Source organism: Culicoides brevitarsis, chromosome 3 (assembly GCF_036172545.1).
Source record: "Culicoides brevitarsis isolate CSIRO-B50_1 chromosome 3, AGI_CSIRO_Cbre_v1, whole genome shotgun sequence".
In the NCBI taxonomy this organism is placed as follows: domain Eukaryota; kingdom Metazoa; phylum Arthropoda; class Insecta; order Diptera; family Ceratopogonidae; genus Culicoides; species Culicoides brevitarsis.
This window is the reverse complement of record NC_087087.1, coordinates 31,982,817-32,008,765: the sequence shown is the minus strand read 5'-3', so window position 1 is coordinate 32,008,765 and position 25,949 is coordinate 31,982,817. Positions and strand designations below refer to the sequence as shown.

At 29.0% G+C, this 25,949-nt stretch overlaps 1 protein-coding gene across 1 annotated transcript; it reads left to right on the top strand.

Moving 5' to 3' along the window:
• The first annotated feature begins 1,206 nt into the window (after positions 1-1,206).
• Positions 1,207-23,596, top strand: LOC134835898 (transcription factor Sp9). Its single transcript, XM_063850899.1, has 5 exons — positions 1,207-1,353; positions 20,033-20,310; positions 21,102-21,772; positions 21,843-21,942; positions 22,888-23,596. The coding sequence occupies exons 1-5, from the start codon at positions 1,252-1,254 to the stop codon at positions 23,207-23,209; spliced, it is 1,473 nt and encodes a 490-aa protein (XP_063706969.1). The 5' UTR covers positions 1,207-1,251; the 3' UTR covers positions 23,210-23,596.
• Positions 23,597-25,949: the final 2,353 nt, after the last annotated feature.

The window sequence follows — 25,949 nt, the reverse complement described above, 5'->3', positions numbered from 1 at the left end:
TCACGCACACAGAGACAAGGGTAACACTAACACCGAGACACGAACAAACACAAACACATGTAAAGAGGTTTCGTGATTGGCTGTACGTTGGTTACGTGGGAGGCGGAGTCGAGAATTTTTCCAAGTTGGTTAACGCACCAACACATCGACGCAAGCGACGAAAAAAAGCAACAAAAGTTTCCGACTCGACGAACGACGAAGGCGTAACCCATCCACATAACAGCGCGCCGCTACATGTTGCCATGTGTGTGCCTACGATCGAGTGCCGTGCGAGAACGTGAAGAATCCGACTACAAACAAACAAGTTTTCATATTGGAAGTTAGTTAACAAGCTGCTTGTATGGTAAGCATACGCGAAAATTTTAGTCACGGATAAAGAGGAAACCTTGCGCTCCGTTCTTTTTATCAACCGCATATCAGTATATTGTTATAATTCAATTTCGCAAACGACGATCGTCGCGAGACAAAAGAAATTTTTTACGGAAAAACTTGGCAGAAAAAAAAAGTTGAGACAACTTCTTTTGTTTGTTGCTTTTTTGTGTGTGTCAAACAATACCAAAGAATCATAATCCTGAATAATCCTCGTATTGTCCGGCAAACGAAAAAAAATTTGCATCGAAATCGGAAGAAATTATGTCAAGAAACTCCATTCATGCCTCTCAGATTAATCAATCACGATGAGTTATTATTATCGAAAAAACAGTTAAATCGGTCCTTTGTTACGAAAAAACAGCAAAGATAAAAAGAAGACGATCTGACAGTGTCGAATTGATGTCTCGTCATCTTCATCAGTAACAAAAATAACAACAACTGTGATGATCGAAGAATCCACATAAACAAAAAAAAAAAAAGATTTTTGCCGCACAAAAAAAAATCTAAAAAAAAAAATAACAATTGATCATTGACCTATTTTTTGCCTTTTGTGTCCCAATTTTACGAGCAAAAAGAAAAAAAAATAAAAGAAACCAAAAAGGGACACATTTCGATCATTCAGTCAGTGGTGAAAAAATAAAAGAATAAAAGTCAAGAAAGAATGATATGTAATAATTCAACAGGAAACAAAAATTTAGCAGATACTTAAGTTGTAGACGATAATTACATCAAATAATTTAAAAAAAAGAAAGACATAAAGAATCCGACACACAAAAAGTTATTAAATCTCAGACAAGGATCGGAAAAAAGTTACATATCCACAGAAAAATTGAATTATTTTATTAACAAAAATTTGAAAAAATATAAAAAAGAGGCACAATGTTGACAGACGTTAGCCCGTCGGGACAATTTTACGGTGCACAAATACCGACAATGGGAATGAATATTACAAATATTGCGAATCACATTCAGAAACCAAGTGTAAGTATTTGATTTTTTTGTCCTTTTTCTTTAATTTGCTCATAAAATTGAGATTTGTGAAAGATCTTTCTCAGTGATTTTTTGATATTGACTATAAAAACGTTGAATTATATAATAAAAATTTATAAAAAGGGTTAAATTTCACGTTAAAAATTCAATTTTTGAGAATTTTGAATTTTTAATTAGGTTTAAAATCCTTCTGTGTGTTTCAGATTTTATGAAAAAATGTAAATTTTTAATATTTGGATCCCTGAAAATCTATTTTTAGTATTTTTTAAAGGTTTTTTTCTATCAAAATTGTGTTTCAGATTTCTATTTTGATCGCAAAAGTGCTAATTTTGTTCAATTTTTCAGTTTTTTATGCCTTAAACCTCAACTACAAGATTTCAAATCAATTTTTCATGATTTTTTGAAAAATTTTTTGCTCAATTTTTCCTTCCATAGAAGTTCATTAAGGAAAGAACGATCAGTAGTAATAGCTGACAAACTTTTTATCCCTTTTTAAGAGATTTTATGAATCAAGTTAATGGTAAATTTTTCTTTTTGAATGATATTTAGAAGAGTCAAAATGTTTCTAATTTTAATTTTTTTTTTTTATTTTAAAATTATTTTAATTGCTTTTGAAAGTTAAAACTTCAAGCTCTCCATAGTAAAATTTTCGATTTTTTGGCTTAATAATTTTTTTTAAAATTTTACAGACCAGAATTCAAAAATTTTACTATGGAGAGCTTGAAGTTTTAACTTTCAAAAGAAATTTAAATAATTTTTTTATGAAAAAAAAATCAAAATTTGAAAAATTTCGACTCTTCTAAATTACATTAATTTACCATAAACTTGATTCATAAAATCTCTTCCCTGTTAAAATTAAACCCTTATGTCAAATCCTTCCAAGTACCGTAAATTTAACGCTCCTTATGTCACCGCATCCATTCTCTCCTTTCTACTTTCTCAATTCGCAACATCGCACCATCATCTGTATCTCATGTTAAAAACCAACAACAACAAAAAAAAATTATAACAATAATTTGTCAAGCATTTTTAGATAATATTGGGTACATTACAAAGAAAAATGATTAATGACCTTTGAAAGTTCTTTGTCAACATTGCCATTCATTACAACGCATATATGAGGAGAGACCGATGAACAATGAAATCACCGCATCTCTGCATGTCGTCCTCAGTAACACAGTAGCGTATCCCTTGGGAACATTTTTCTGCCAAAAAACTGTGAAAAAAGACAAAATTTGTCTGGTCAATTATTACCACTTCCGATTTTTATTTGTTTCTGACCGGATAATAAATTACCTTTTTACCGTAATTGTCAACATTAGAGTTTTGTGTGCAAGGAAGTCGTTGACATGAAAAGCGCTTCTCTTTAAAACTTTTATCGTTTCGGCATTTCACTTCGATGCTCAAATCAAGTATAATAACAATAAAACCGTAATTCTCCTCAGTTATTTATAACGAAAGCGTAACTATTTGCGCCGTAAGCTGATTTTTTGTACGGCATGCGAATAGACAGACGATTATTTGCTTAAATCTTTCCAAGTTAAACAATAACGAAACAAAGCAACAATAGCGATCGCGCGAATAATAGAAGAGAATAGAATCGACAAGAAAGCCTCCAGACGTTCATTGAATTGAACGATCATGTGCTTTAATTTAACTACTTGTACGATCAATTCAATATCGGCGGCGATTAAATCGATCCAAACCGATAACATTGTACCACGTACTTGAAAGTGAAACAGCCAGCGGATCCGTTAGGTACCTGATCGACTGAACAATGAGTGACAAGAAACATCCTTTTGTTGATGAGATTTTAACCTTTTCAGTCATCATCTCAGAACAAGACGTCAGCATGGGTCCTTTGCGAGTTAAAGCTGGAGTCTTGAATTCAAATTAAAAACCCATTAATGCGTCTCGCGCAGCAAACGATATCAATATGTTACATTTTGCCTCATTTCAGGTCAGAAGTAGTTTCTATTTATTTGAAAATAATGAAAAAAAAGATAGATTCCGAGTCACGCGAACCACTTTATTACGTCTATTTTGTTGGTCTGTGTAGTTGGTTGATCATTCATCAATTTCGGTATACAGGTAATCAAAATCAAAACATTTATGTTGTTGAGAATTAGGATCGTAGTTCAAAAACAACAACAAAAAAAAAAGAGAAGATTTACCTCTTTTTAGCTCGTTAGATCGTTCAGTAGGTAGACAATTTGATTGTCAAAAATGAAACGAAATCTATCACGAAATCCTTGATTTTATTTCATTTCCTACCAAGAAATTATTTATTTCCCTTTTCAGATCTGGGTTTATTTTTTCGTCTGTCTATCTCTCCAGCAAGGAGTGCCAATCGCTTCGTTTCTTTTGTTTCTCGCAATGAATTCAAACCAAAGCAGGGAGAATGAACGAAGCAATCCAAATAACATAATGTAATTAAGTGTAATAAATTTTAAGTCGCATCGTCTTCTACAAGCTGTCTGTGGCTTGGCAAGTCATTTTTTTCCTTCTTTTTGCAACAAAGATGGCTGGCTTGGGTATTTTTCTTGTCTCCTGACAAAATGAAGTGAAAAGTAGTTTTGATGGTTGAAATTTTTACAAAATTTCAGGATATATAGCTTTGTTAATTGGCTTAAAGTGCGTTAAAATAAACTCTTTGCTTCACGTCAAGTAAGTCTGTGTCATTTAACATGGTCTCCAAATTCGCTTAATGGACTCCAGGATCTCAGTGCTTTGTTACAGATCTTTTGTATCGCTCTCAAATCGTCTTCTTCAGGATCAGTTAATAAGATTTTCGTTTCTTTATCCAGCATTTTCTTCATTCGAGTCATAAAATAAACTTTCTTTGATATTTTCTTTATATGTACCTAAATGAGCTCCAAAACAAAATTTTTATATTAATTTAAAATTTAAAAAAAATCACCTGCTAAAACAAATTTAAAAACTTACCCGATTCGCCGGTAAATGAAGCGTCAAAAAAAAAGGTGTCAAATGCCATCAGGAAGTCATCAAATTTATCTCTTCTTTGGAAATGAGCAAACGACAAGATCAAATGATACATGAACTTTACAAATGTTCCATCAAGCAGCAGCGGAAAACATCAAATATCTGTTGAAAAATAAGAAAAAAAAAAATTATCTCATAAATCCACACAGATGCTTATTAAACATTTTCATAATCTTCTGTGACAAATACGGGATTCCAAAATGTCAAAATAAATTATGTTGAGTTAAAATTCCTCTGCCTGTCCCCGGGTTCTTACGACTCCATTAACGCAGAAGAAATTTGAATTTTTTACGGAATTCGTTACGTATTATCTTCGTTGCAAAAGTGAACTGGTGGTCTCTTCTCTTTCGCGTCATCACGAAGAAAATTCGCTTTGCGTCGACAATTCTCGAACGTTTTCAACTTTTACACACAATTTTCGATCTTTCTACAATTTCTATCAATATCCATGTTTTAAATTTGTCACGTTTTATGTGTCTTTGCCATGAGCAGCAACAGCTCCGCGAGTAAAGGTAAACGTATCACAATTTATTCTCCAACTTATTGCATTTTGATGAAGTGAATTAAAAATAAGCCGTATTATTTAAATGTGGAACAGCATAGTTGTAAATTGTGCGAGAAACTGTCGTTTTTTGATCAATTCTTTTATCAGACGTGCTCTATGGAGCTGACATCCGATGGAACACAAGATCATCTCGACTTTACGAGAAATTTCTTTGCGACACATGTATTTATAAAACACTTCATTAGTTTTTATCGAGACACCGAACGAGAAAAATCGAAAAATCGCGTTCTTTTGTGAAATTTCTTCGTATTCTTCGTGTAACATAATTAGTTGAACTTTAAAAAAAGGATTTTTCGAGGTAAGAAGCTTTTCTGGTCCATCATCGTTCTCTTGAAATCCATTGTGCGATAGTCGCCAGGCGTTTACAACTACTTCAAACCACTGGATTTGGCTACTTTTGTATTCAATTCTACACAAATGTGTCTCAAGTACTTGGAACTCTGATCTGGAATTGTATTTAAATTTTTTGTCATTCATTCATTCACAAAAAAAAAATTAGAAGAAAAGAAACCTTTCAAGTGTTATTTTTACGCATCTTTTTTTGCATGCGAAACACAATGAATGAGAACTAATCTGGTTTAGAAATGATAATTCCTCACAAGCAGGATAAATATTTATGTTTTGCTTTCGGATTGAGAGTGAGAGAGAATCACTTGATCCGAATCATTGTCTTTCACCTGCTATGATCTGCATGCTCTTCATCATCTTGCATCGTTCCGTTCTTATGCTTTATGAAAACAAACTTAATCCTCCTTGTTCTTTTGCTTCGTCTTCTCCTTTCATCTGCATGCGTAAGATGGGCCCGTAAGAGTGCTAATGTAGTGCACTTCATGCGTTTTGTAACAACAACAAAAATGATCAACAAAAGCATTATTATGTCGAAGAGAAGAGAAAAAATTGTAACAATGAGTGCTCTTTTTATTTTTTGTGTTGAATGGTCTTCACGAAATCCTTAAAAGAAAGAATAATAACACCACTTCAAGGTGCTTGATGTTCCATTATGTTATTCCCATTTGTATGTCTCTTTCTTTGTGTATGTGCCATTCAACGATGACAACGACACAAAAAAAGGAATAAATAACGAAATTCGGTCCACTTAACATTTTCACAAAACGTACTTTTTGTTTGAAGTCAGCAACAGTAGCTCGATTTATTATTTTTTGGCCCTCTATGAATTGAAAAGTTGATAAATTTTACCTTGAAATTCAGGATTTGAGTTTTCAATTTTGAATTTTCCTTAAACTTCTGTTTTGAAGAAATAAAGAGAAAAAATTAAGACCTCAAGAGAGAATTTTAAGACCTCAAGAGATAAATTTAAGACCTCAAGAGAGAATTTTAAGACCTCAAGAGAAAATTTTAAGACCTCAAGAGAGAATTTTAAGACCTCAAGAGAGAATTTTAAGACCTCAAGAGATAAATTTAAGTCCTCAAGAGAAAACTTTCAGACCTTAAAGAGATAAATTTAAGACCTCAAGAGAGAATTTTAAGACCTCAAGAGATAAATTTAAGACCTCAAGAGATAAATTTAAGACCTCAAGAGATAAATTTAAGACCTCAAGAGATAAATTTAAGACCTCAAGAGAGAATTTTAAGACCTCAAGAGAGAATTTTAAGAACTCAAGAGAGAATTTTAAGACCTCAAGAAAGAAATTTAAGACCTCAAGAGAAAAATTTAAGACCTCAAGAGATAAATTTAAGACCTCAAGAGAAAAATTTAAGACCTCAAGAGATAAATTTAAGACCTCAAGAGATAAATTTAAGACCTCAAGAGATTAATTTTAAGACCTTTAAATATTAATTTAAGACTTTCATATAGATCTTTTGATTATTTATTTCGAGACTTAAAAACCTACTATTAAAATCCTTAAGAGTAAAATTCACTTAAACATCAAAATTGAGGATGTCCATTGAAGAATTAATTTTTCAAGATGAAATAATTCAAGCATAATTTTCAAAAACACGACATCACATAAAAATTTAGACACCTATGAGGCATGATCATGTTTTTTTTCTTGCTTTTTAAAACCGAACCGATTTGTAATGCGCATACATTTTGTCTTTTGACGTATGAATTTTGTACCTTACCTTTAGAATAGGTAGAAAAAAAAACAAGCGTAAACATATAAAATGTTAACAACAACAATAAAATGTACAGATAAAATTGCATGACAGATTGCCATAAGGTTGAATATCTAATATAGGTAATGTACGTATAATCCACAGATAATGTAATAAAGACAGAAATCAATGAAAATATCGTAACGTGGGACAAGGGTGGTCAATTTTATTAATAAACTAAATATAAAATCGCATGAAGAAGACAAAGTTCTTCGACGAAACAGAGAGAAATAAAAACAAGAGATAAACTCGCGATAAAGGATACTTTTTTTTGCCCATAGTTGTTAAAAAATAAAGTTTAATCGGGCTCGGATTGGATTGGATTATGTTCACATCATTTTTTTCATCGGTGTTTATACTTTGTGCTGCATTGCGAAAAAATAAGAGAGATTCTTATGTTTATTCTTTTTATTCTGATATTTATTACGCTATCGGGTATGAATGCCTCTTTTGTTTAAATTATTTTCTTTTATGTACTTGTCATGATTTTCATGATATAGCTTTATATTGTGTGGCATTGGCATTTCGTGTGCGCAACGAGTGTAGCGAGTTTGAAATATAATTTAATTTATTCAAATTTTATGTATAGTCGCTTGAGTCAACTAGATGTATCAATATATAATCGTTTAGTTGTAAAATTGTTATCTCACATGTACGCGATTGTTTTTTTTTTATAAAGCATGGTATAACGTGAGAGATATGAGAATTTTTGCATTTTCGAATTAATGTTCGAAAAAGTTTTTCAAATTTTCGAAAATTTTTATTTTCTTTTGACAAATTGTCAAATTTTTAATCGAAACAATTTCGAAAATTTGAAAAGCAATTTCGAATACTTTAAATATTTATTCGAAAATGCATTAATTTATTTTTTCAAATTTTCGAAAATTCGAAATTAACTTCACAAATTTTCGAAGTTAGGTTCAAATATTTTCTTAACTTCGTAATTAATTTTGCAAATTTTTGAAAATTCGAAGATAGTTAAGTAATTTTTAAAAATTTTGACATTAGTTTAATTTATTTTCGAAAATTCAATATTGACTGCTAATATTAAAAATTTTCGAAATTAGCTTCTAATATTTTCGAATTTAGCTTTAGAAATTTTCGAAGAATTTAAAACTAGCTTCACAAATTTTCGAAAATTCTAAATAAGCTTTAAAAATTTTGGAAAATTCGAAATTAGCTTTAAAATTTTAGAAAAACTTTGATTTTCACTAAATTCATTCGTTTTTCGAACTATCGCGTGTTAAACTTTAAATTTTTGACTTTCGCTAAAAACCACAAATACGAAAAACAAACAGAGATGTATTAATTTAGTTGCAAATGTGGCAGAAAGGCACATGCAATCGTCCATGACAACCCCCTTATTTCCATTAAAAGTGGTCCAATTGTGTGAATATAATTACCTTTTTATATTAAAAGCACGTCATTCGTGGCATGGACTCTCCTCATACCTGTGACGAGAATCGTTGAACTGTTTCGACCACACTATCGTCATTATTATTATGTAACACATCTGTTCCGTTGTGGTTTTTCTTCCTCTGTGTGTATTTGAATAACCTAAATAAATTATCAAATTGTCACATTGTCCTTTGCCAAGTTTTTGTTGCCTGAGAGACTCTTGAAATTTTCGAACAATTGATTAAAGTAAATATTTGTTGTACTTTTTTCAGATTTTGATTCTTTGTTACGCGAACAAAAAGTTTGTTTACCCTGATTACTATTGATACTTTTTAATAAATTCCCTTACCACATGCTGGGCCATTAGAGCACATTATGTGACAAAAACCTCAACATTTGCTCATTTATGGAAAAATTTATGATACTGTTTAAAATATGCTCGACAACTCAGCAAGACCTCCCTTTTTTCATTCATTACAAAGCCGATAATTTCATCATAAAGAAAAAGTGCATTAAAGAGATTACAAATTTAGTACCTCGCTCTGTAAATATCAATCAACGATGAGTCCCATAAATTACTTCGTTCGAAAAAAAACTCCGGTAGCAAAACTTTTCAATAAATGTTTAATTTGAATCGACTACCAGCTTTTTCTCCCTCTGTCTGAAAATCAATTATTACATGTCTGACTGTTACTTTGCTTCTGCGAATGTCTTTCATGACTTGCTTGGCGCGCAACACAAGAGCCGAAGCCATTAACTGTCGACATGTGTATGATATTTGAATTGAAGCGAAATATGCAAAGCAGTGAGAAGGTAATAAAACGTAAATCATAAAAAAAAGTTTTTTTTTCGCTTCTCATTCAGTCTTGGTTCAAGTAAAGAGAGTAAGTTTTGCTCGTAAATAAATATCGAAAGAGTATTTATTGATCTTCTCACAATCTTTTAATTTTGTTTGTACGAGTTTTTTCTCATGACGCGCCACTCGACTTGTTCTTGAACATCCATAAAATGCAGAAGCCAGAAATTAATTATGACGAAAAACCCCCTCATAACCAACCAGCAAGAGACGAATTAAAGTGCAAATTGAATTTATTTAAATAAGCAAAGGAGAACAAAACAAACAAACATATTTGCTTAGAAACTTTATAAATATTTAAAATATGATAAATGTTTGAAATGACAATCACATACCACAGTCAAGACATGAGTCGAGTGTGTTATTATAATTTATTGTAAAGCAAAACCACCCTTGTTTAAAATTCCATCCACACAAAAGTTGTAAAGTCAATTTTAACGAAAATTACATAACGTTTCATTTGGGGATTGTTTGAAGTACGAAGACGAAACAATGTGACTTTTCGTATCATCATCAATTTCATCCACACATAAATAAATGAATGAAAAAAAATCACACAAACAATTCAACCAAAAACGAATCAATTACACGCAACCCCTCATGCGCCTGCTGCCACAATATATCCTCATAAAGTTGAATTGATTGTTTAAAACGACTATAATCAACTATGAAATTTTAAAGCACAAGTCACTGGCAAGCACCATTAGTGCTTCTACTCTACATCTGCACTGTGAAAAATTGCTGTTTCGTGGCTTGAGGAGTTTTGGAATGGTGCGAAATTGGTCTTTGAAGACATTTTGAAGATTTTCTCATCTAAAAGCTTTATTCGATAAATTTCACCAGATTTCAACATTTCATCGAAAAAATATGGTTTGAGATTTTTTGATGGTTTTGAGTTATTTAGGTCTAATCTAATTGAAAAAACTAAACTAATTAACAAATTCTAATTAATTCTAAAAGTTGTTGATTAACAAAATTCTAAAAGTTGTTTGCTGAAGAAATTTTCTGAAGATCTAAAATTTTTTGAAGATCTAAAATTTGCTGAAGATCTTAAATTTGCTAAAGATCTAAAATTTGCTAAAGATCTTAAATTTGCTAAAGATCTAAAATTTGCTAAAGATCTAAAATTTGCTGAAGATCTAAAATTTGCTAAAGATCTAATCTAAAATTTGCTGAAGATCTAAAATTTTCTGAAGATCTAAACTTTGCTGAAGATCGAAAATTTGTTAAAGATCTAATCTAAAATTTGTTGAAGATCTAAAATTTGCTAAAGATCTAAAATTTGCTAAAGATCTAAAATTTGCTGAAGATCTAAAATTTGCTGAAGATCTAAAATTTTCTGAAGATCTAAACTTTGCTGAAGATCGAAAATTTGTTAAAGATTTAAAATTTGCTAAAGATCTTAAATTTGCTAAAGATTTAAAATTTGATGATGTGTCGACTTATCTGAAGAACTTGATTTGTAGCGAGATTTTTGTTTGCGAAAAGTAATTTTTACCAATTTTCCTGCTATTGTTGATTTAACGATTTTATATTCAATTATTCCGCGCATAGAACTTAAAAATTGATTTCTCTACTACTATTATGCTATTTACCTGACAAAATTGTGCGAAAAATTGCGGGTTTTTAGTGAATAAATTTTCCGATTTTTTTTATCGTTCAACTTTCGGTAATTGCCGATATTATGTTGCAACTTTTTTTTTTGCAAATGTTCAGCATTTATGTTGTCAAAAAATCTTCACTTCTGTTTTTTTTTGTAAACTGTAACAATTCAAGTTACAACTTCTACAAAAAATGCACAACATTGTAAAAATAATGATATTTTTTGTGTTTCATTGTGTGTCGATGCCGGGCAATTATACACGAAATTATATGTATTATAATATATTTAAACAGTAGAACCTCGCATTGACGATAATTAGAGTTGATGCACAACAAATGGTCAGGATTCGGGATCGGATGTGAAGAAAAAAAAACTGAGAGTTGCATGTTCGTTAAAATTACGGCTTTCAGGTAAATATAATCGCTTAAACATATATAATTTTTGAACAAATATATATATTTAAGTAAATAAAAATTGAATTTTTTGATTTTTTTACGAGACGCGCGAGAAAAAAAAACGTTACAAAATTGACATAAATGATGAACTTGAACGTCATGTCAGTGAACAGTAAATGTTTCAATTATATTACATAAAAATTTATTATTGTTATTAAATTCATTATTTAATAAAAATTTTGATTTATGGCTTATTTGAAAATTTATCTAAGTACATTAAATAAAAAATAATTACGAATCAAATCCAATCAAATATTTTTTAGTAGTTCACCTTGAGGAATGCAATTGACTGTAGCAGCAAGCGAATGGTCGTTACGTTAAGTCGAGTCACCCGAGTGATTTATTTAATTGTATTATAAGGCAATTTCATGCGAATTATTGTTTTGCATGAGAATTTAATTATAAAAAAAAAGACAAGAGACTTGACTTGTTATACGATGTTGAGGATCGCGATTAATTTTAATATTCACAGAATTTGCGTTAAAATTAGTCAAAAAAGACAAATGTTTACACATATTTGACAAAGTGCTCTCCAAGTTGTCAACATCTGTCTGGAATGCACTTGTTTTTTGTTTGTTTCATTTGTTTTATTTTTTTTGAGCATTTTCCTATATGAAAATCTGCTCTTTCAGGAAGTCTTTCTGTCATTGTCAAAAAATTCGATGAGTTAAGAGTAATTGTCAAAGAAAAATGATCAAATAATTCATTTAGTAGACGACACGTTCCATAATTTGGGTCCGATATATCAAAAATTGTTATAATTCACGATACTTTTCTGCTTACAATAAGTAGATGTAGGACCTACTTTCCAACCATATATAAATTTTAGTGAGAAAAGTAATTTTAGGCCCTCTCTTACGCCCATTCTCATACAAAACGGCCCGGGGGAGTAGAGTTTTCATTAAAAGTGCCAACAAATATATATTTTTGTTCGTTTCTCGTCCCAATACGTTCGAAAAAAGCGGTCTGACACCATCGAAAAATTTTTTGAACATACCTAAGTAGGTATATATATTTCGTATGAAGTATTTTTTTAATAGTAAAATTTCTCAAAGTTTGATGTCAAGTTGATTGAGGTATTGCCTTGCTCGATTTGACAAATTGTGCAATTCTTGTAAACCTAACTAAATAAAAAAAATGTTAAAAATTATAGTTTAGTTTAAAAAAATACTTACCCAAAAAATCCGCTTAAGTCTCATTTAAAGAATTCCATTGAAATTTTCCCCGAGTTTGCATTATTTGTAAATAAAACATTCCACAAATAAACCATTCGCGCTTGAGAACAATATATTAAATGCTCATTCTGCCAACAAACAAGCGAACAAGTTTTCCGGTGCGGTTTTCCATTTGGACAAGTGTGACATTTGCTTTCGTTCCTCGTCGTGTTCGCTCCATATGGGGAGGTTACGCTACACATGTTTAAAGGCAATTTTTCAAATAAACACTTGAAATCACTTCACGTTACTTCACTTCACGTACACGAGATTAATGAGTCGTGCTATTAAAAGGCATTTATAAAATGCAACTGTAAATAACGAGACGAAATGACTCTAAATGAGACATTTACATCAAAAACCACACAGATTTGTCGTCATCATCATCGTTTTCGTCGCAAAATATCGTTTGATATTTATTTAGATGTTACTTGACAGATGTTCATTTACTTACCCGAAAAAACAAAACAAAAAAATGTGTTGTTTTATTGATTTTCCCTTTTAACAAGTAACGATGTAAATATTTACCTTGTAATTACAGCTCTAGGTGTCAAAATGTCTTCCTATAATTTTCGGGTGAAATTTGTGTCTAACTAGAAGAAAAAAAACTAACATAAAAACATGATTATTTTCCTATTATGATGACCAAAGGTACCAATTACGGGTACATTACTTACTTACTTAAAGGTGTGGATCGATCTTTTATTGACCAGCACGCGTCGTCCAATTTTGAGCAATAATCGACGAGAATAAAACTGAAATACGGAAAAAATAGGAGAAAAAAGTAAGTTAATGATAATGTCATTTGTCGTATAAATAATGATTAAACTCTAATGATATTTTTATTATTGTTAGTGCACTGCTAATGGCATTTGGAAGCTAGTTAATGACTCTCGTATAATAATAATTACGTGATATTTCTCCTCATGTGTGATTAACTTTTGATCAGCTACTAAATTTAATTCAAGTGTCTTATTTTTCTTCTATTTCGAGACACACATCTCTCAAAACATGAGAACGAAATTATTATTATTAATTAAACGATTCCAAGAATTAATTATGTGGCCTCATCATCTTCGTTTACCAGGAAATACTTGCATGATTTTTGCCAATCGCGAAACATTAATTAATCGGAAGAGATGCCCTTTTTGTGCATTGAATCTCTATGCTGCCTGAAGTTTGTGTGATTTATGAATCAAGGTGTATTTATTGAAATTAAATAATAAAAAGCCACTCCTATATTTCGATGTTGTTGCCTTGATAAAGCTTGTGCATTTAATAAATGCTAATTTAACCCCGCAACAACGAGTCATGTCATGATTTTTTTTGAATTAAATAATTGAAAGTTTTCGCGTATAATTTTATTTATCAATTGCAGCATGTCGTCATGAACGTTATGGCTGTCGATGATGTTAACTTGAGGTTTATTCGTTTTTTTTTCGTGGTTGAGCAAGATACGAAACAAAAAATCATGTTGATGTTGATGATGAATTGGGAACGAAAACCCGAAAAAAATTGAGCGAAATTAGTCTCATACTTCCACGTAGCTTGAGAGAGATGAGATATAAAAGGGATGGATACACAATCAACCAAAGCCCATTAACTTTTATAATGTGTGTTATAATATAGTTTTTTTTTGTTGTTGTTTTTTTTTCTCTCCTGTATGTGATACGAAAAAAGTTCATCATAAATGAGAGCACTTCATGCTACGGTGTATAAAGTTTATATAGTTAAATAAAAGAACCATTAACATTCGTGTTCTTTTTTTTTTGTCGAAAATTGGTTAAGACAATTTCAAGAAGAAGACAAAAGGTCTTGTGCGTTATATTATGTATTTATTATAAAAGGCAAAATATTTTATAATTTAAAGCACTTCTTTTGATGCATCGCGCCTTTGTTTTGCTTGCTCTGACGCGGTCATATAGGCGCTTGTTCTTGCAGACACTCGCAGAGAGAAAATTATGTCTACACAGCTAAATTGATGATAATATTTTATTTTTATTTTGTGTGTTTATTTTTTTTTTTTTTTTTTTGGGAAGAAAAATGATCTAAAATAATGTTTTTTAGATTGACCACCGCACATGCACAACACTTTTACTCAAGAAAAGAATTAACTTAATGAGAGTATGAATTTCGAATAATAAAAATAATGAGCATTCAATCATCATCATCAAAGTAATTTCTTTCTCGCTATTTGTTCTTTGCTGTGCTGTGAGTCGCGAGACAAAAAAACGACGCTTGTCTGAAAAATTCTACGATGGAATTTTTATTGTTATTGATTCATCAAATGCTCATAAAAAATTGTATGAAACTCATGGAGTTTATATGTGAGCGCATTTTGTAAAATTTTAATTAAAACATTAAGATATTCTGAGAATATATTTAAGGCTTTTTTTTTTTTTTTCGTAATTACGTCATATTTCGAAAAATTAGGAAATTTTTAATAATATTAAAGAATTATAAAAGTTAAAGTGTTTGAATAAAACTAATAAAGTTACTTTGATTATTTCTGTAACTAAAGGCTTTTTCGTTAAATATCATTCAATAGAGTTATTAACAAATGTTGGTTTATAATCTGATCTCAATAACTTTTTCCTGAACTTGGAAGTCAGTAGTACCTAAATTATTTTCCTTCAGTATAATTTTCAGTAAATTCGATTCTGCCTCATAAGTTAAGTTGGCCATATGTATATTGTATATTGTCTTATAATCTTATGTTCTGCCATAATTGTCAATAGACTTGGCTGCTTAACCTCGTTGCTTTTGTTTGGATTTACATTTTATTTAGGAGACAAAGATTTTTATACATTCATTGATATGTTCAAATAGTTAAAAGCTTCCAACTTCCAAGTGTTAATTAGTTCGGTTTTAAACTTCTTTAACCAAAATAAGAAGTACTTTCCTCTTGAGGTTCCTTGAATGTATCTTAGTTGTTTTTTCTACAGAAACTCATTATACTTTTGAGGTTTTCTAAAACCAATTTCAATCTTCTTTCAAATCATTTCCATAGGATACTTTTACATCTCTAAGTAACTCCAATCTCTTCCAATAAAATTTCTTGTTCTCAAATCAGTTTAATACCATTACAGACAGACTCCAACAAATCCCTTATCGAGCTGTGATATCCAAGAACACCTCATAGAAATAACCTAAAACAAATAGAAATTAACGAAGAAATCCATTATCTAAATATAAAAGCCAAAGTGTAACAATGACTTGTAAATGTTTAGACTTTAGATTAAATCACTCTTTTTACAGTAGCGGCTTCTATTTACCTTTTTTTTCATTCATTCATTCATTCCATCACTAATATTGACGTCGTCCTTATGTTGTCCAACGTGAACTTTCAGTGCGATTTAACGATCGATAAATGTGATAATCTGACGCCTAATGTCCAAAATGACTTTTAATTGGGTTGCGAGACAATCGTCGTCATCAACATCGGGGTGCGAGAGTATGTTACATTCTTGCTTGAGTGATTTTTATGATGTGCTAACAATATCTCCAATTTTTTTTAGGTATTTACATTTCCATTGTATTATTTAGAAATAAAATGTCACGAGGGGCGAGTGTTAACTACGGGATATTATTCTATGTTCATTTGAAGCGATTTGAAGATTAGTCGGACCGAATAATGTTTGATACTTACCTAACGACTTTGTTCCAATTGAATGACTTGACTTGTGTTCTGATGACATGTGATATGTATTTAGATGATATTGATCAAAATTTGACACCTAATTAGGATCCTTGAAACTTTTGTTAGCTAAAAGGGAAAGAAATAAAGGAAAGTTAATAAATCTTTGAAATTCAAGAATTTTAATAATATTAATTACGTTTTTGCTTAAAAACAATAATTATATCTACATATATTGCAAAAAAAACGTTACTACTATAATTATCATGTTCTTACGTTCATTCAGTGTGAATTTTATTGTAGTTTAATATGATGAATTTTTTATGAGTTCAATTAATTTTTTTCCATGTTGATTTTTTTTTTTTCATCACGATGAGGGAAAGTTTTAACAATTTGACCTGCAAGTCGTTAAAAATCGTTAAAAATTTCTAAAAAATGTCACATGTGGATCGTTAAAAGAAATATTTTAGTAGCTGCTCTCATATTTCATGATCCTTCTCGTTACAATGTCTCGCCTGATTCGAACATTTATCTCGGCAAAAAGTGTTAAGTGCATGCTGAGCAACATTTCTGCACCATTTTCTTTGAAATTTATTTTTAAATATGTTTCACGATGAGTTAATTTGCGCTTAAATAGTAATAAAAGTGCAACATTGTAACACAAATCAACGTCGTTAAAGACGAACAAGGCAATAATACCAATCATATGTTAAAAAAATAAGAGTTAAGTGCAGCAAATAAAAAAAAAATAAAACAACAAATTGTTAATGACATGCAAGATGATGCCTTCTTCTAAACACATTTTTTTTTCTCCAAACCAATTTAATGAACACACAAACGAATTTGTTGCATTTTTACAACACAGCAACAATTTCGTTGTTCTGTTCAGCTTCCAGCAATTATAGTTGCTCTCGCGGAGGAGATTTGAATACGCGTCAATTTAAATAACAACTGAAAAAAAAGTATCATTGCTACTTTGCTGCAGGCGATCCGATTTAAAAAGTGTTGCTTTTCTTATCATCGACTTATGTTGTCGATATTGCGAGAGACAGGAAAAAAACAGAAGAAAAGCAATGTAATTGGACAGAAGAACCGTAAATAGTAGCAAATTGAAATAGAAACATATCAATTTGAGCTGACGACTTCTGTGTGGTTCATGCACCTTTTTTTCCTTCTTTCTCTGTCTCACATCACATCATGCAATAAAACCCAGAAATAAAGTAATAAATAATTGCAGTTGTATGAAAAAAAAAATGTAAACATTTTTACTCGACTCCCTCGCTTCGTTCGCAACGAGCGCACATTGTAACTTAACAGACAGACATCATCCACGGAAAAATTAAAACGAATATTAGTCATTATTATTATGGGTAATTATCTGCATGATGATGAGTAGTGAGTGTATCATACCAAAAGTGATATGCACGCATGCATTTGTTGATTTTTTTCATTTTTTGCAAGGTGAGCTGAAAATATTCCGCATAGCTTCACTAAAACTCGAAAAAAAAAATAATAATGTGATTATTTACATCCTCACAACACCATCGAAATCATTAAATAAATAAAAAAAAAACACAAATGCACGAGCGAGAGATGATCGAGTCCATCAACAATATCATCAAGTTAATCGCAGCAAAAAACACACCGGTTTTTGTGATATCGTAATTTGCGCCGCGACACACATTGCGCGATGCGTGAGTCGTCAGGATTGAATGACAGTTTGACTTGTCACATGCAAGCCTTGAAGAGAATTTCTTACAAAGTTGTAAAGATTAAAAAGTTATCGGCAAGAAATTATCGGCAAATGTTTTAAAAGGAACTTTTTTTTTTTGATGAATGAATTTTTTTATTAAAAGTGCGAAACAAAACCTGTTTCGAGATCGTGCTTGGACCAGCATGGTTTGTAGAGTTAATTAGTTTTTTTTCTGTTACCTGAACTTATGCCAATTTTTTTTCGATTCCAAGCGTTTCGAAGAATAAAGTTTGTCTGATGGATGAGTTTCGATTTCCTGTAAAAATTGGAATATTTCTTAGAAGTTATCTAAAAATTAAATATTTTTATTAAATTTTCTTCACAATTTTTTTTTTATTAATTTTTAATTACAAATTTACAAAAAAAAAATAATTTCATTAATTAATTAATTTAAAAAAAAAATTAAAAATAGTTTATTTATTTATTTTTTTCTTCCAAATACATCATGAAATTATCGCAACACAAAAAGAAAAATTGATAAATTTTATTTAGTTGTTGAAAAAAATTCTAATTTTTTTTTTTTTTGTAAAATTTTTGAAATTGATTAATTTTTTTAAAAATTGAAAAAATGGACAAACATGGATTTAAACAATTTTTTAAATAAATTTTCAAGCTTTCAAAAATAATAATTTTAAATTTTTTTTTTAAATTTATTAAAATTGTTATATTAATTTTTGAAAAAAAATTTAAAAAAATTTCGGAAAAATTTTTACGATATTTTGATCTTCAATAAAACTATTTATTAGACAAAATTTTAATTTTTAAAATTAATTTTAATTTTTTTTTTAAATAGGGATTTTCAGAATTTTTCCCTAAATAATACCTAATTAATAAATTTTTATTTTTTTTTTAATTTTTTTACTTATTTCGATAACGTGATTTAAATTTTTTGAAAAAATTAATTTAATAACTTTAAAAGTTGAATTTGACAAATTTTGGTCATTTCTAAAAATTTAATGTTTTCCTCTATTATTTATTTTTTTGAAAATTAAGGAAGTTCATAATTTAAGGATTTCATGAATTTCGAAGTTTTTATTTCAAGATGATTTTTAAAGAATTTTTTAAAAAATATTTTAAGATATTTTTAAAAATTAGATTTTTTACAACTCTTAAATTAAAAAAATAAAAAAAATTTAATTTATAGGATTTTTTAAAATTTTACGGGATCTTTTAAAATTACTAATTAAGAGCAAATAAATTTTTCATAATTTAAATTACGAAGATTCAAGGAAACGATACAAAAGAAAAACCTCCAATTTCACGAAACCGTTATCTTGTCACATTAATTAAATTTTTAATTTACTCGACATCCGAAGAAGAAACCGACAACGTTCAAAAGGGACAACGAGCGTGGTGTTAAGAGCCGGCGCTTAATATTTATCCAAATCCAATCTTTTGTTCCCGCATAAAAATTCATTCATTCACTCGTTTAATATTTAGAAGAAAATATATTACAAAATTTATTAATATTAATATATGCAACACATACGCCGCGGTTCAGACCGAAAAAAAGAGAGATATAAAAGATAAACCGCACATTATTTGACCAGACAGTGATATTAACATGCACGAGATATGTATATCACACCAGAAGACCAGAAACAATTAAAATTGGAGTTGGTGAGTTAAAATGTGTTTATATGTGGAGAAGACATTTGAATGATTTGTTTGTACATAAAAATTTAATGACTTCCTCTTCTCTTCTTCGTTTCGGAGTACGAAGAATGATAAAAAATTAGATAATAAATTTTATCTTTCAATTTTTTGCTGTGTTAACGTGAGTCGGGTACGAACGTAGAAATAATAAAAAAGAAAGACCGCATCAGGCTAATAATTCATAGAAAAAAATAATCGATTTTTTGTCGGGTTGTCTGGCTTCTTTTGTCTTAACCAATTTTTCAACCTTTATTAATAAACATTTTTTTTTTCATTCATTCACGGATCGACGAGAGAAAGGTCTTTCATTCATCCATTCATAATTACGTTTTTTTTTTCATCAAAAACACATGTTTCGATCAAAATATTTAGACCGCACACCTTAATTTTAACTTTTTTTTAAATTTTTCAGGATCATCCCGGATTGCGAGGCACACCTTTAGCGATGTTAGCGGCACAATGTAACAAATTGTCGAATAAATCTCCGCCGCCGTTGGCTGATGCAGCTGTCGGTAAGGGGTTTCATCCGTGGAAGAAAAGTCCCTCGTCGCCAACACCTTCGGGACAACACTCGCCGACAGGTGTCACTGCGAGTTCGACCGCCGTGAGTTCGAACGTTGGAACAATTTCGGTACAGAGGAATTTATGTGTTTCGTCTACTCCTAGTCCAATGAATAATATTTCAGCGAGGTAAGAATTTTTTCTGAAAAATGAATTTTAATTAAAAATTTAATTTTTTGCAGAAAAAAAAGAATCTAAAAAAGAATATTAAAATAAAAAAAATTAAATTAAATAAAAACTAATTAAAATAATTAAATAATTAAATTAAAATAAAAAAATAATTTAATTAAAATAATTTAAAAAATAAAATAATTAAATTAAAAATATTTAATAAAAAAAAATAAAATATTATCTCCTAAATATTTTTTTTCACAAATTTGAAATTATTGGGCAAATATTAAAAATTTGAATTTTTTATACATTTTTTTTTAATTTAAAATTCTTACTAAAAAGCTTCTAAATTTGACAATTTTTTAAAGCTGATGTTTAAAATTTTTAATGATAATGAAAAAAAACTTGCCAAAAAAAATTTAATTTTATTTCTCTTGCATTAAGGCCTTCAAAAAAAATAAATAAAAAGAAAAAAAAATAAAAATTATTTTTTTAATAATTAAAAAAATTTTAAATTTTTTTCTCCAATTTTATGGAATTATTTGATAAAATTTTGTACAAAAATTTGAAAAATTAATCTTTAAAAATATTTAAAAAAAATTTTTTTTGAATATAAAAACATGATCGAAATATTATTTTTCATTATTTTAACCCGAAAAATCCCACAAATTTTCAGATTTTATTTTTATTTGAATTTTTTTAATTTTTTTTTTATCAAATGAGGCCAAAATATTTAAAATCATGAAGTTTTGTGACAAAAAATTTAAAAGATTTTTTTTTTAAATTTTTTTACCTTTTATTTTTTACAGTCGTTCAATCACATCCTCGTCATGTTCGGCAAGCACAACGCCCAGTTACGGCAGCGGCTTATATTTTCCAGATGCAACAACGTCTCCTGCCGTTGCGGAAACATCTCACATGCACCAAGGTCTTTTGGGAAAAGTCGAAGGCGCAACCTTGGGCTCCGTTTATTCGCGTCATCCGTACGATTGGGCCTTCAACGCACCACACAAAACAGAAGGCGTTAACGGCGATTGGTGGGGAATGCATAGCGCCGCCGCCGGATCATGGCTCGATATGGGAAGTGCAGCTGGAATGCACGCAACAATGGCAAATTACGCGGCAACAGCGACTTCGGATTACTCCTCTCTCACACATTCGCTCTCGAATACGGCGCATTTGCTTGGCACGGGTCAACATTTGCTGCAAGACACGTACAAGATGCTTCCGGCACAATCGAATTTCGGCTTATCTAGTCCCTCGCCTGCTCCGAGCACGCCGCCAACTCCGTCGCCGAGATCGCAGCGACGATATTCCGGAAGAGCGACGTGCGATTGCCCGAATTGTCAGGAAGCGGAGCGTCTTGGACCTGCGGGCGTTCATTTGCGGAAGAAGAATATTCATTCGTGTCACATTCCGGGCTGCGGGAAAGTTTATGGCAAGACGAGTCACTTGAAGGCACATTTGCGCTGGCACACAGGTAGTCAGTAAATGCACGAAAAGCAACGTGACAAGATATTAATTTTATTTTTTTGCTTTTTGATTTGCAGGAGAACGACCTTTTGTTTGTAACTGGCTGTTTTGCGGAAAACGTTTTACGCGAAGTGACGAACTGCAACGACATTTGAGGACTCACACAGGAGAAAAAAGGTAAGTCTGACTAAAGAAATTATTAAAAATGTTTTCGATTTCTTTAAATTTATTTTTTTTAAATTTTTCATGAAAATTTCGAATATCGAGTTTTTAAAATTTTTGAAAAATTTCAAAATTTTGATAAATTTTTTTATTAAAAATTTTTTTTAAATTAAAATTTGGTTAAAAAAAATCAAAAGTCAATTTCTTTTTTACTATTTCTAAATTTTAGAAAAAAATTATCAATATTCTAAAGAAAAATTATTTAAAAAAAAATTCTATAAATTTTCAAAAATTATTTTTATAGAAATTTAGCAAAAATCTATAAATTTTGAACATTAATAATGAAAATTGGAGAAAATTTTTATAAAAACTTGAAATTTTCTCAAAATAATTATAAAAAAATCAAAATTTTTTGTAAATTTATTTTTATTTATTTTTAACTCAATAATTTTTAATTTTAAGTAAAAGTTGATTTTTTAAAAGATTTCAATAAAAATTTTTAAACTTTTTGACAAAAATATATCTAAAAAATTGTAAATTTTTTAAAAAATTTAAAAAAAAATTTTTAAGAAAAAAAATTATGTTAAATTATTTATTAATTTTTTTACTTAATTCTGTAAAAATTATAAAAAAAAATAATAATTTAAAAAAAATTAAAAAATTAATTAAAAAAAATATATTTTTTTTTCAAAAATGTACCATAAATGTTTTTTTTTTTTAATTTTTAATAAAAAATAATAATTTTTCTTAATTTTTTTAATAAATATACAAAATTTTGAAAAATTCTACAGAAAATTTTACATTTAAAAAATTTCGAATACTCGATATTCAAAATATTTCATTTCAAATTTTTTAAAAATCTCTAAAATCGAAAACATTTTTGAAATTTGTATCAACCTTAACTCCATTTTCATAAAAAAATATCAAAAATCTCACCTAAAAAATAATTTTTCTCCCCAGATTCGCTTGTCCCGTGTGCAACAAACGCTTCATGCGCAGCGATCATCTCGCAAAACACGTAAAAACTCACAATTCCACTGGTTCAGGTATCAAAAAGGGTTCCTCCGAGTCGTGCAGTGACTCGGAAGAGCAAATGCGGAATCAGCAACAACACGATCCGCATCAGCAGCAGCAGCAACAGAATCAACAACAACAGCAGCATGCCCAGCAACAACAGCAGCACATGGTAATTTCGCACCAAATGGGATCTCCTGCAATGCATCATCATCACACGCCAAGTCCGGGTCTCGATCAGATTGACGTGAAACCAGGTATTGTTTGAAACATGTTTGGACCCGGATCGGTATTCGCTCCAAATGCTGGTTTCCATCACGGGTCCCCCTTCACGACGTCATAGTTGTGGCAAGTAATCGACGACGACGCAATGGTTCAATTATAACGTCGTCATGAATTTTATTGAAAAAAAAATTTGAAAAACGAAGGAAACTTTTAAAAACGAAAAAATGGTACAAAAAAAATTTTTCAAAAAAAAATAATTTTTTTTAGAATTTTCATGCTTTTATGTAGCACGACGAGGTCAGCATTTCCTAAGAAGACCAGTTAACAGTTAAAACAGGAAATAATTATAAAATCTATCACAGCGCAGTGAATGTGAAAATAAACTGTTATAATTAACAACACAGACACACACACACGAACCATATCATTATCGAAGACATAAATTTTAATAATTCTCTTTCAAGTCTTCAAGATCAATAATTCCGATTTTTTTTCAATTATTTATTGATTTCAAAAAAAATGTATATTAAATATTGACTTTATTACGGATAATTTTCAAAACCCGTCGTGTTGTGAATTCCAAATTTTCTCCAGTTTTGACAATAAAATACATTCACACACAACATAATGATGATGATGATGATGATGGTAATTTTCCTACAACTCAAAACCATAACTTTTTTATTTTAAGAGATAGAGGGCTCAAAGTAGGGTCAAAACATCATGAAATTTTTCGCCCAAGGTACGCTCATCATTTGTGTGTAAATAAAAAAAAATTAATTATAATTTGAATGATTGAAAAAAATTCTCTTTGTGCATCATCGCATAAAAAAAAATTTTATTACACAAAAAAACACGCAAAATTCGATTGTTCATGTAACAAAGTAAAAAAAATGCACAACATGATAAATACATAACATTATTATTATTATTAAATATTTACATATAAAACACCATTAGCTAGGTCTATAAATAATAAAAGCATAAAAAAATAATGAACGCGCGCTGTATAAAAATTTCTTCAATCTCTTTTATTAATGTGAATATTCTCTAATTATAAATTATATATGATGATAAACTTTTAACTTGACATTATAAATAATATAATGATAATAATTGTTAATAATATAAAAAAAATTAAACAAGACAAAAATTATTATTATAATTATTATAATATAAAAAAAATATTATATATGAAAAAAAAACACAAGTCTAGTTATTAATTATATATTTTTAGTAGGTAAGAAAGGTACAACATTATTATTTTTATATAAAAATAAAGGCAAAGATCATAATAAATGAAAATTGTGTTATTGTTAATTTTTTAAAAATTAAAAAAAAATAATTTTAAATAAATATTAGATAAAAAGAAAAAATATTCTGCAAAAAAAAAAAATATATATATATAAACACTTGTCGCATGATAAAAATAAATAAAAAAAATATAAATAAAATTTAACACTTAAAATAAAAAAAAATTATTTTTTTCCATAAAATTATTTAAAATAATTCAAGATGAGGGTAAGTTTTCAACCAAAAATTCTTTTCAATTTTCCCCAATTGATAAATAAAAAAAACTTCGCAAAATTTAAATATCAAAAGAGTTTCCGGGTGAAATGGTCGATTAACTCTATCGTTATGCAAATTAGAGCAATATGTTTTCCGGATTTGACTTTATTACGGATAATTTTATGTGTTGGGGCATGGTAATTTTCAAAACCCGTCGTGTTGTGAATTCCAAATTTTCTCCAGTTTTGACAATAAAATACATTCACACACAACATAATGATGATGATGATGATGATGAAGTTAATTTATTTACGCAAAAGAAGACAACCCTTGTAAGGGAGAAAATTTTTCGGGGGACATATTTTTCGCATAGACGTGTTCTCTTTAATTAACGATTTTCTCTGTCGCTGCAGTGTAATTAAATAATTGTTTGTAATAATTTAACGATGAAATGCGAGAGAAAAAAAAATATGAAGCCTTTGTACGGAGAAAGGGCGCGGCGAGATAGTTAATTACAGAGTGATAGTGTAACAATGTTTCAGTGTGTTTATCGATAATAATAAAAAACGTTGTGCTGTATGATTTTAATATAATTTATTCATTTTGAAGTTATTTTTGAAATTGAGAAGTAACAAGTGAGTTTTTTTTTGTAGCTTTAAATTATAATGAATTTATTATTTCTTTTGATCTGTTGATCAATTAAAATAATTAAAATTCATTTAAAAAAAAATAAAATTCAAAACTAATAATTACGAGACTTTTAAAACTTTAATTAAAATTAAAAAAAAATAAAAATTAAATAAAAATAAATTAAATTAAATTAAAATTAATAAAAATAAATTTTAATTAAAATTTCTAAAAATAAAAAAAAATATAAAAATATATAAAAAATTGTTTCTGAAAATTGTTTTAATTTTTATTTAATTTAAAGAATTCATCAAAGTTCTCTTAAAACTGCTAAAAAATTACAAAAATTAGGAAAATTTAAGAAAAACGATGAAATCTGATTTTTAAGATATAGTTTGTAAATTTTTCAACATCTTTATTTAATTTTTAAAATATCTTAAAATTAGAAAAAATTACTCAAAATTAAAAATTGTAAATTAAAAACTGAATTTATAATTCTTCAGTTAATTTTTTTTTATAAAATTTATTTTTTTTTTTAAATTTAGAATATTTTATCTCAAGATTTTTTATTTTAAAATATTGAAAAAAAAAAATTTTTTTAACTTTGAATCTGAATCTTTGAATTTTTTAAAATTTTCATTTTTTTT

Coding starts and splice junctions, on each gene's coding strand:
- LOC134835898 (XM_063850899.1), top strand. CDS start 1,252: ATGTTGACAGACGTTAGCCCGTCGGGACAATTTTACGGTGCACAAATA. Junction 1,354..20,032: donor ATCACATTCAGAAACCAAGT/GTAAGTATTTGA, acceptor TAAATTTTTCAG/GATCATCCCGGATTGCGAGG. Junction 21,773..21,842: donor ACATTTGCGCTGGCACACAG/GTAGTCAGTAAA, acceptor TTTGATTTGCAG/GAGAACGACCTTTTGTTTGT.